The 13,150-nt window shown below is 23.8% G+C and overlaps 1 protein-coding gene across 1 annotated transcript in view; it reads left to right on the forward strand.

Annotated features, from left to right (window-relative positions):
- LOC117172106 (aconitate hydratase, mitochondrial-like) overlaps window positions 1–5,682 on the forward strand; it is a 53,292-nt gene extending 47,610 nt beyond the window's left edge. Inside the window, exon 9 of the mRNA XM_033359886.1 lies at window positions 5,149–5,682. Within this exon, the coding sequence (XP_033215777.1) occupies window positions 5,149–5,292 (144 nt within the window). The 3' untranslated portion in view covers window positions 5,293–5,682. The remainder of the gene's footprint in view (window positions 1–5,148) is intronic.
- The last annotated feature ends 7,468 nt before the right edge of the window (window positions 5,683–13,150 follow it).

Here is a 13,150-nt window from a genome sequence, read left to right on the forward strand (position 1 = left end):
ATATTAATGGTCAGGGAAAATAAAAAATGAACTTTTGCGGCCACGCACATAGGGAGGAAATGCACTTTTTTCGTTCTAAAAGGACCAGAACATTCAATTTTGGTCCGATTTTAAATTTTAAAAAAAGTTAAACTTCATTAAATTCTGAAGAGCTTGATTCTCCGAACTTGTATCTCCTCTATTTGTTTATTAATAATTTTTTCACGTAAAGTATGAAAAAACGGAAATTTTATATATAACAATTTTTTACGCTTTAGAACTGATTAGGTAAATGTTATATTGTTTTAAATGAATGTTTAGGGACCCATAGAATACAAATAATTTGTTTATTATTCTATTTATTTCTCATAAACAAATTTTATGAACAAATTGGCAAATAGTCTTATTATCGGTAAAAAAAACTTTGTTTGCTAAAAGTTTCTCATATTAATTTGATAAAATATATGACAATTTAAATTTTTATAAACAAATTTAAAATTTTGGCCCTTTCGCAAAGAAAACCATTTTTTGTGCTGGAAATGTTTTAAGCTGTTAGACGAATGACTGCTAGTCACAAAAATGTTTGATAAATTAACACTAACCATTATTACAAATAATTCTCGTTACAAAATATTCAAATTTAAGGTTTTATCAAATTTAAATTTTCTTTAAATGCTAGAATGGCCCAATTTCTCAATTTTTCATTTGAAGGAACCAAATTTTTTGCTCGTGAAACTGCCGAAATTTGAATTTTTTGATCTTATTTGTTTATATATATTCAGATTTGTTACATTTTACCAAATATTATCGAAGATATATTATTTTCAATAATATCTGTACCATTCTGGCCATCGAAGAAAATTGATATTTGATAAAACAATTTAAATATTTTGTTACAAGAATGGTTAATAACAGTGGTTATTGTTAACTTTGCAATATTTGGACTGACTGGGCCAAAATTTTGAATTTGTTTATGCAAATTGTAATTGATGTATTTTATCAAATATGATTAAATATTTATTATTTTAAGGAATACCTGAAGTCGTTCTGGCGATTGAAAGAAATTATCATTTGAAAAAATCTCAAATTTTTAAATTTTTCCACAAGAATTGATTATAACAAGAGTTATTATAAATTTTTCAATTAGTTTTTTAATTAAATGTCATTCCTACATTAATATGAAGCACTTTTAGCAAACAGAATTTTTTTCTACCGATAATAAGACTATTTGCTAATTTGTTCATAAAATTGGTTTATAACAAATAAGTGGAATAAGAAACAAATTATTTATATTCTATGATTCCTTAAACATTAATTTATACTGAACTTTTGACATTTTTAATATGTAATATTTTATAAATGAAATAAAACAACTTTAAATTGATAAATTTTCAATTTATTATTACCAAGGCAACTAGAGCCTAATTTACTTGTAAAGAGTGACCCATCTAAAATGAAATAGTAACTCATTTCTAACCCAAAAAGTGCCTGTAAGTAACTATTGTTAATTAATAATGTGACTAATGTTATATTGAATGGAAAAAAATTTGATTCACAAAACTTTAGAGAAATTTAAAGGAATTTAAGGAAAATGAGAAGAATTCTGCAAGATTAATAAAAATTCAAGATGAATTTTAAAAATACGAAAAAACATGAAAAATGTAATTAAATTCAGTAAGTTTGAAATCAATTTATAAAAATTCAAGGGTGGGCTTAAAAGACTTCATCATAAATTACATAAAAACTACAAAAATCAACGACAAAAAATCCATTAAATTGAGTAGAATTGAGTGAATTTAGAAGAATTTAAAATGCATTATAAATGAATTACAGAAAATATTTGAAAATCTCCCCAAATCTTTGATTTTAAATGGCTAACTTCCGATGTTCAAAATCTAAAAAATCGAAATAATTGCCCAAATAGGGAATTTCATATTTAAAAATGTGCACATTACAGAATGTAATAAAAAAAAATAAAACTTAACAAAAATTCGTTTCCTTATAGTCAAAATGCTTATCTATTTTCATATATTAAATTGAAATTGAAAATCAATTCATGTTTTTATGCAGTTGTTGCATTTTTTTAAGTTAACTAAAATCTTTAAAATAACTTTAAATTATTCGGTAAAACCTTGAAGAAAATTGTTTAAAAATTTTACGAAATCCTCGTAAATTTAATCAAATCCATTGGAATCTTTTTAAATATCCTAAAACCTTATATGTCCTATGAAATAATTCCATATCTTCGAAAATTACTTAAAAACTCATTAAATTTTTTTAAATCCCTTAATATTGTTTAATTCCTTAGAATTTTCAAATGGCCTGAAGTATTGGAAATACTTTGAAATCCCTTCCAAATATTTCAAATCTTTTGAAAACCTTTTAATATTCCTGAAAATTCCTTATATTCTTTCAAAATAACGTAAAAAATCTTGTGAAATCCTTAAAAATTATTGAAATTAAAAAAAAAATTTTAAGTCTTTTAAAATGCCCAAAAATATTACTTCAAAAAAATTCTAGTTAAATTTAAAAGAATACAAATGAATTGAAAAAATTCAAAATCTAAAAATTTCCATTAATTTCACTAAAATTTGAATGAATTTAGAGGAACTTTAGAGAAATGAGAAGAATTCTATGAAATTCATGAAAATTCAAGATGAATACTAAAAATATGTAAAAAAAACTTGGTGGTAAATTAAATAAAAACTACAAAAACCAACAACATAAAATCCATTGAATTGAGTAGAATTGAATTAATTTAGAAGATTTCGAAAGAATTCCAAATGCATTCTAATGAATTACGAAATTACCTTACGAAATCTCTCACTTGTGAATACATTCTTTTGAAACACATTAAAACGTTATAAAATCCATAGAAATATTTACAAAATATTTTTAATTAAAAAAATTCCTTGAGATCTTTTAAAATATTCTAAAATATTTAAAATCTTTTGAAATCCCTTGACTTTCTTTAAAGCTCTTGAAATTTTAATTGAATTTTTTAGAATACCCTAAAATATTTTAAATTCCTTGAAAATTCGTGAACCTCTTGAAAACTCTTTGAAATTTAAAAATATCTTAAAATCATTTGGAATCATTTCAAATGATTTAAATATAATAAAAATACCCAAGATATTTGAAATCCTATGAAAATCCTTGACATTGCATGATTTACAATAATTTATTGTATTTTTTTTTTAATCAGTTGCTTACTGTCTAACATTTGTGAAAGAAAGTTTGATTTGAATACTTAATTTGAGTAAAAATACAAGAATAAATTAGTAATATTTTAAATATTACAATGATCTGCAATTGTTCAGCCGGAGAATAAAATCGAAGGCTGATTTTAAATGGCTAACATTCGAATTTAAACATTCAAAAAGTCGAAACAAGTAAACAAGCAATTAAACAATTAACAATAATATTTAAAAATATACAGATTTTAGAACGAACTAAAGAGTGACATTTTATGAAAATCCGTTTCTTTGTAGTCAAAGTGGTTATCTTTTTTATATATCAAGTTAAAATTAACAATCAATTCGTGTTTTTTGCACCGACCCTGTTTCTTGATTTTTTTTAATATTCTAAAATCTTTTTAATACTTTTAAAATCTTAGGTAAAAGTAGAAGCAAATCTTCGAAATCTTACGAAATTTTTAGAAATGTAATAAAATCCCTTAGAATTTATTTAAACATCTTAAAAGCTTAATAGTCCTGTAAATCGTGCCATATCTTCCTAAATTATTTAAGAACTCATGAAAATTTGTTTTGACTCAAAAATTGCTCGGAATTTTTTTCAATGCTCTACAATCTTCAAACTCATGTTGGTAACCTACAAATTATTGAAATCTTTAAAAAAATTCCTTGCAATACTTTTAAATACCTTGAATTATTTGAAATCCTTTAAAATCTTTTGAAATCCTTCCAAACTTTTAAATTCTTTGAAATACCTTCAAACTAAAATACCATACATTTTTTTGAATCCATTGAAATTTTAAAACTCCCTTGACACTCATTAAAGTTCTTGAAAATTACTTTTGAATTTTCAGAAATATCCTAAAATCTTCAAAATCCTGTGGAATCCTTTCAAATTATTAAAAACTATTAAAAATCTATTAAAAACTGTTACAATATATTCTAAACTATTCCAAATCTTCTAAAATCGTTTGGAACATTTTAAAGCTCTTGAATTTTTTTTTTGATATTATTAAAATCTTTAAAATCCTTTGAAAATTTTTGAATTTGCACTTTAAAGATTTTGAAAATGCCTTAGAACTGTTTTAAATATCCTAAAATCTTCAACATTTTTGAAATCTTTTAAATCGTTGGGAAATTATTGAAAACTTTGTAAGATATTTTTGAAATCTGTGCGAAATATTTGAAATATTGTTGAAATATCTGATAATATTTGTGAAACTATTGAAATATATATGAAATCTTTAAGAAATTAATCAAATTATTGTTTGTTCTTTGAAATATATCTGAAACTTTTTATAAAATTTTTAAACATATACGAAATCTTCGCAAAGTATATGAAATCTTTATAATTGTTGGCAAATCATGAAAATATTTGTAAAATATTTCTGAAATCTTCGTGAAATCTATCTGAAATTTTCATAAATTATTTTCAATCTATCCGAAATCTTTTTAATCTTTGTAAAATATTTCTGAAATATTTACGCAATATTTTTAATATTTGGTGATAAAATTATATATAATCAATTTTAATAATAAAATTTAATAAATTAAATATACATTAAAATAAAAATCTTTGCCAGATATTTGAAATAATTGATAATATTTGTGAAATTATTATAAAGTTTACCTAATCAGTTATTAAAGCGTAACAAATTGTTATGTACAAAAATTTCAGTTTTTCCATACTTTGAGTGAAAACATGATTAATAAACAAATAGAGGAGATAAAAGTTCGGAGCGTCAAGTTCTTCAGAATTTAATGAACTTTAATTTAAAAAAGGAATTCAAAGTCAGTCCGAAATTGAAGGCTCTGGACATTTTTGAACGAAAAAAGTGAATTTCCTCCCACTTTACCACGCTGCTTAAACATACTCTATTTCGAATTTGGTGTTATTCACCACTTTTAGAGTCATAAGCTTAGCATTTTTCTCAAATTTGCTAAATTTGAAAATCGTTTAATTTCACATTTTCAGCCTGTGCAAGCCGAAATCAAACACAAGGATGGCAAGGTTGACAAGATCACCCTCAACCACACATTGAACGAACAACAAATCACGTGGTTCAAAGCTGGATCGGCTTTGAATCGTATGAAGGAGATCGCAGCGGGTCAAAAATAAAGCAATAAATAAAAATAAATAAAAGCGAATCGCTGTGAAACACCAAACCAGGCCCTCTCCACTCTAAAAGTCCCTCTAGGTGAAGTCTGGACAGTTTTCTAATTATAATCCTTTTTAATATTAAAACTTAAATTGAAAAATGAATACAAAAGAGATATAATTTTTCCATTTTTAGCATATCCCTAGGGAAGGCTTTGTTCTTCTCAGTTTTGAATTACTGAGTGGTGGGGGTCTGCCCGAAAATATGCAGGTAGTTACACATAGACTGAATTAGAATATTTGACACGACTAATTCGATGTTTTCTGCCAGATCGCAGTAGGCTAAGTTTCGACTGAGAAAAAAAAATCAATGAAATTGTTTTTTTTTTTTTTTTTACGATAAAACTCAGATCGTCAATGCAAAATGTGAAAATTTTTTACAGCTGGGAATTTTTGAACTTCAAGGCTAGCATCTCTGGATTCTGGACACTTTTAGGGTACCTCTATTGATAAGAGCGCCACCTGACAAGCGAATTATTGTATTTTAAAGTTATCCGAGTAATTTTAATGAAAAATAGCAAGAATATCAATTAATTTTAATGAAAAATATTATACTGAAATCTAAAATTATTTACTAAAAGATTTCTTGTTAATATTGTGTTGAAATTGAAATTTTTTTCCAATAGTTCGAAATTGGTGGCGCTGTCGTAGCTACCCAACAGAGATGAATTGTTTCGAGTCAAATACATTTTTAAGTAAATGTGTAGTATCAATCGTATATGTGCTAGAGTACAATAAACACTCGAGTCACTTTGAAAGGCTCCAATTAATTTCCTTTCATCGATAATAGTGATCATTGATGAAGTAAAGGTTCACTTTTGTTGGTGAAATTCTCGAATTGATATCAGTGATTCTATTTCAGAGAAGGAAGCGCCGAAGTGAATTTTGAGTCATTTTTAGAAAATCATGTACATATTGTTCACAATTGTATCGAATTATATATCAATCTCTGACGTCCGTATATGTACGTCAGATTTTAATAAATAATAATAATAATAATAATAATAAAGCGCTGTGGAGTGACGATTAATTTCTGTCGCGTTGATTAACTTGCTCTTGTAACATGGAATGGAGCATCACACGAATAAAACGTGTAAATGTTAACAGTTTTTTTTTTATTTCATACCTAAGAGAATTTAATTTTTATATTCGCCTAATTAAAATATAGCCCTTAATTTTAAGTGCTGTTAGTTTAATTTTTATTTTAAGCGAATTTTAAGTAATTTGTAACTTTTAATTGAATATAAAATTATAGTCGAGCAGCAATTAGAAGAAAAGAAAGAAATTAACTAAGAAATTAATTGTTTTGGTTAAAATGTTAATCATTTTAAATCGAAAATTCTAAAATATTTTTAAAAATAGGTATATCTTGAAGTTTTGCAATTGAAGGTTCTTCAACTTGTAAATTTTGAATGTAGTTTTTAATGTTTTCTTGAACAGTTTAATTTTGAACATTTACAATTTAAGACTTCAATTTTAAAAATTTAGAAATAAAACTTCAATTTTCGTATTTTTGAAGATCAAAAGTTAAGTTTCCAATTCTAAATCTTTTAAATTAAATAATTTTGTAAAGACAATCAAAATTACAATTTTTTTAATCGTAAAAATTAAAACTTGTATCATTTTTAAATGTACATTTTTAAAATTAAAATTTCTTCAATTTTAAATATGTACCTACCAAAAAAAAATTAGATTTTTGTTATTTTGAAGATGAAAAAGTCAATTTTCCAACTGCAAATTAACCAAATCGAAGAAACTCCGACAGTAAATCAACAAAATTGCAGCTTCTTTAATTGTAAAACTTAAAACTTGCGTAATATTTATATGTAAATTTTCAAATCCTCAATTTAAAATATATATATATATATATATATATATGTAAATAAAAATTCTTAAATTTGGATGCTTTTGAAGTTCAAATATCAAGTTTTTAATTCTAAATATTCCAAATTGAAGAAATTTCGAAAGTAAAGTCATTATAAAATTATAAATTCAAAATATAAAATAGATAAATAAATATAACAATTATAAAGTTATAAATTCATTATAAAAGTTAAAGCTTGCATAATTTTTATATGTAAGTTTTAAAATTCTCAATTTTAAATATTTATAAATAAAATTTTTTAAATCTAACCGATTTTGAAGATAAAAAAACCAAGCTTTTAATTTTAAATTTTCCAAATTGAAGAAATGTCTATATAAATCATCAAAGTTCAATTTAAAAGAATTAGAATTCATATTTCTATAATTTAAAATAGTTCCCATTGAAACATCTTGAATTTCTGACATTTATAATTTAAAGTTCTTGAATTTTGATGATTTTGTAAATTAAAAGTTAACTTTTTAATGTTAAATCTTTCAAATTAAAGACAATTCCATCGTGAATCATTAAAATGATAATTTCTTTAATTCTAAAACTTAAAACTTGAATAATATTTATGTTCAAATTTTTAAATCCTCGATTTAAAATATTTATAAATAAAAATTCTCAAGTTTGGATGATTTTTTGAAAATCAAAAGTTAAGCTTTTAATTCTAATTCCTCGAATTTGAAGGAATTTTTTATGTAAATCATCAAAACTAGGTGTTTTGATTATAAAAATTAAAACTTGCATTATTTTTATTACTAAATTTTCAAAATTAAATAATTCACTTTTTGAATGATTTTGAACGCAAAAATGTACGTTTTCAATGTTAAACCCTCTAATGTGAAGAAATTTTAAATGTGAATAAATTGCAGCTTATTTATTTGTAGAACTTAAAATTTGCATCATTTTCATTTGTAAATTTTCAAATCCTCAATTTTAAATATTAATAAATGAACATTTTTAAGTCTGGATGATTTTAAAGATAAAAACTCAAGTTTTCAATTTTAAATCTTGCAAACTGAATAAATTTTGATTGTAAATTGTCAAAATTATGGAATTTTTTATTGTAAAAATTAAAATTTTCATAATTTTGCATTGAAAATTATCAAACTTATAATCTTCAATTTTAGATAGTTACAATTGCAAAATCTTGAATTTTTGAGGTGTATAAATAAACATTCTTAAATTTTGATGATTTTGAAGTTAAATTTTCAATCTTTTAAATTGAAGAAGGTAAATCAAGGTAAATCATCAAAATTATATACGTTTTTAATTGTAAATTGTCAACATTAAAACCTTGAAATTTTAAAGATTTACCATTCAAAGCATTACACATTTAAAGAGTCACAATTGAAAACTCTTCAATTTAAAAAATGTGTAAAATAAATTCTTAAATTTGAATGATTTTAAAGATAAAAAATCAAGTTTTCAATTTTTACTTTTCCAAATTGAAGAAACTTCAAATATAAATCGTCAACATAACAGAAATTTTTTATTTTAAACTGTCAAAATGTAAAGCTTTTTAATTTTCAGGATTTAGAGTTTAAACATCGGCAATTCCAAAGAATTACATTTGATAATACTTAAATTTTTTAGATCTAGAATTATTAATTATTCAATTTTCAAGATTTATTTTTTAAAAGCGGGACATTTTTTGGAAGATTTACAATTGGAAATTTTTCAATGCTCACAATTCAAAATTCTGCAATTTTGGAGATTTACAATTGAAACTCTTTAATTTTAAAGATGTATAAATAAAAATTCTTAAATTTATATGAAATTAGAAATCAAAATTACATGGAAATGTGGCTATACTTATTTTCAAAATTTAAAATTCTTTAATTTTAAATATTCAGGGAGCTACAAGTGTCTGATAACAAAATTCCACGACTTTTCCAGGTTTTCCAGGTATAATTTTGAAAAAATTCCAGGTAAATTTTTTGTTTATTTAGCCAATTAAATTGTATCAAAATATCATGCATTGATAATGGTTGGTGAATAAGTTTGATTGAATTCAAAACAATCTTCAATCATATTTTTATCAAATTGAAAAAAAAAATATTCTGGGATATTAATATAAAAAAGCTCTGCACTCTTTAAAAAAGTTAAAATTATACGTTTAGATCACAAGAACTAATAAAATCGTCTATATTAAAATTGATCAAAAATTAATTATTTCGCGAATTTCTTCTTCAACATCTTCCAGTTCTATTTGCTTTTCGCATTGAAGCTTCAATTTCTTTTCATTTAATTCTTACACTTTATCTGATATTTGCCTTTTCCTTAAGTTTCCTTTCCCAATTTTTTAAATATAGAATTAGCTATAAAATACGAAATTATTAAAACTTTTAAATAGAGACGATTTAAAAAGATCCAGTTTTTCTTTTAATTTCATGACTTTTTCAGGTTTTTAGTTATTTTGTTTAATTCCATGACTTTTTCAGGTATTTAATAAATTTTGCTTTTAAAAATTGTAAATCATAAAACTTGCTCATTTTTTATTTTCAAAACAAAAATCTTTAATTTTATAGATTTACTATTTAAATTATACAATTTTGAAGAGTTACAATTGAAAATTCTCGAACTTTTAAAATACAGAATCGCAACTTATTCAGTATGATTTTGAAACTATTTTTTTTTAAATATTTCAATTTTAAATTTAAAACAATTTAAAATCCTTTAAGTCTAGTGATTTGAAATTTACAGGGTGTCTACTTTTGATGTGATACAAAATTCCTGCCGTTTCCCTGTCATTTCCCGTAAAATTTTTTTAGATTTCCCCTCATCATTCAACATTGTAAGTAATAATCATCCGGACATAAACATTGATACAATTAATGCTCACTTTTATAAAAAAATTATTAAAGTTTTACAAACTTATATATTAGTGCTGACTGAAAATGATCAAATTAGTCGAATCGTTTGAGCAGAGCAAACAAATTTGTGGGTTGACATCCAAAAAAAGTAAAAAAAAAATGTTGAAAATCGGTTAATATCTTCTGTTCCCTTTTTTTGATTTGAAAATTAAACATTTTGAAGATTCAAAAAAATTGAGTCCAATGGACACATTTTGAAAAAAGTTGAATATGTCGAACCTGTGAATATGTCGAAATATGTACAATCCCCCCCCCCCCCCATTTTATGGTGGAGGTTAACACGTAGGGGGATACTTGTTGATGGTATCCCGTTTTTTTTTTTTATCGAGCAGGTAATAAAGTGCTGAGATAAGAATTCTTTAGACTTATATTACAGATTTTATATTACAAATTGCATTTGCTTTTTATTAAAATATATATACAATATATGTTACAAATTATATTTGCTTTATTTAAAGAATTAACTCAATGTCGAACGAATGAAAGCATCCCTTTTTTCTGGACCAAAAACTTTCCTCACGTGCATGAGCCACACGCAAGTAAGAAGCACGTAAGTATAAAAATGTTATTTAGAAATATATATTGTATCTAATTTTTAATATGAAGCAAATATAATTTGTAATATAAAATCGGAAACATATATTTTATATAATTTTGAATATTAACCAAATATAAATGTAATAAAAAATTACACCCCTCCCCCCTCCCCCCGAGAAGTCTAAAAAATTCTTACCTGAGCACTTTATTAACTGTTCGCTAAAAAAAACGGGATGCCATCAACAAGTATCCTCCTACGCAATAACCCCCACCACAATATGGTACGGGGGTATTTCGTACATAAAATGAGTTCATCAGCAAATTCCTACAAAAATATCGTTCTGCCGTAATATCACCATCATTTTTTGCGTCTAAAAGCTGAGTTTTAGCAAGTTAAAATCGCTCAAATAACGTAAAATTGACAATATTTGAACGCTTGAAACATGACTGAAATTTTTTTTTTTAAACAAAATAACAGCTTTTTCCTTTGGTTTAAACTGAAGAAATTTCAGGTTCGACTTATTCAACTTTTTCTAAAATATGTGCATAGGAATAAATCCAAAAAAAAACATGTTTTTTTGGACACTTTTCAAAAAAATTTTTAATTCAGCAACATTTTTTTTATTTATAATTTTTTATTATTATTCAGTAGCAAAAAATGTACATAGAAAAATTTCGCTATAATTTTTGAAACAATAGGGAAAGTTTTTGGAATTTTCAATTCAAAAATGGGAACAGAAGATATTAACCGATTTCAAGAATTTTACTTTTTGGAATATTTAAATTTTGAAAATTTAAATTTATTCAATTCAATGAAACAAGTTACCATTTTCACAAAGTAACTATAGATGTAATTATGTCCTTTTTTAAAGGAACTTCTCCAACACTGAATCCAATTTTTAATTACCCTAAAGTGTAATAATTGTCCCGTCTCGCCCGAGCTTGGGACAAAACAAGAAACTTTAATTATGTATTATTTTTTTTAACGAAAAAGTAATTTTTCATGTTATATTTTGTAGTGTCATTTCCATAACAAACACAGGGTGAAAAAAATCCTGGTTCTCAAACATTTTTCACGGTCAATGAAATTTAGAAAATCGAACTCTAAAGGTAAAAATGTTTCCATTTGAAGTAATAGAAACTGTGCTGCAAATTATTGTAAGCAAAAATCCTTAGAAAGCTTCAAAATTTCATTTCAAATTATTGAAAAATCTAAATGTTGTTTTACATTTTTTTTAAATTCAAACTACTGTTATGATATATTTTCAGAACTTCGAAACATTTTTTTAAATTATTTAATTTTTCCTAAAATCCTTCCTTAAAATTGAAAAAATCCTTCAAAATTATCAATATTTCCTTAAAATTTTCCAGATGCTGTTTTGACAATTTTAGAAATCTTTTTAGATATTCTTTTCAAATTAATTTTTCATAATAAAAAAATCATTTTCAATTTTCCTAGGAATCTTAGGAAAATATATATATATTTTTTATTTGATACTTTTTACAATTCTTAGAAAGCTTCTAAATTTTTCTTAGACATCTGCAAAAATCTATATTTTGTATTAAATTTGGCCATTTTCGGAACTTCTAAATACGTTTTTAACATACACGAATTTTTCTAGGAATAATAGTTGTTCAATATTTATTTATACATCAAAATTCAACAATTATACTTAGAAATTCAAACTTTTCAAATGAAACCATTAAAATTTTAACGTTTAAAGTTTTTTTTTATTTTAAATATTTGTATTCTAATTACTGATTTTAAATGAACAGACAAATGTTTCTAAATTATTATTATTCAATAAATAATAATTATGAATATATTATTTTGAAGTTATTTAAAAATTAAAAATAGTTTTTAAAGTTTTCAATCGGGCGTTCACATTTGTTTGACTACTAAGACTTTCCAATTAAATGATTTAATTTCTAACGTTAAAATCTGCAAATTCTTAAATTTTGAAATGATTCCGAATCGTCTTGTAAAATTAATTTTCCTATTATTCGCTTGTTAATCCTTAATGCACAGTTCAATCAAAAAATTATTATAATTTATATATTCACAGTTGAACAACCAAAAATGTTTTTTATTCAAAATTGTCAATTTCCAAAACTTCTAATTTCTAAGTATTTAAAACAGCATTTTTTTAATAAAAAATTTTCGAATCACGCGTTGTTAACTGATTTATATAATAATTGAAACTTATAACAATTTAACTAATTTAAAAAAAATGGTAAAATCAAACTTGAATTAATTCTCCTTTAATTTATAAAATTTCTGGTCAAAAAATAGATTCACTGTCATTTTCCGGGGTTTTCCAGTCTCATTACATTTCCGGTTCAATTACTTTATTATAATTCATATAAGCACACAAGAAAAATAATTAATTTTAATTCATGAACGCGTATACTGTCTTCATTATTAAATAAATCAAATTAATTATGTTACATATGCATATATTATTAATTTAAATTTATGAACGCTTATACTGTCTCAACTATTAAATAAATAAAATTAATTATTTTCGCGTATGTATAT

This window comes from Belonocnema kinseyi, chromosome 4 (assembly GCF_010883055.1).
Source record: "Belonocnema kinseyi isolate 2016_QV_RU_SX_M_011 chromosome 4, B_treatae_v1, whole genome shotgun sequence".
NCBI lineage: Eukaryota > Metazoa > Arthropoda > Insecta > Hymenoptera > Cynipidae > Belonocnema > Belonocnema kinseyi.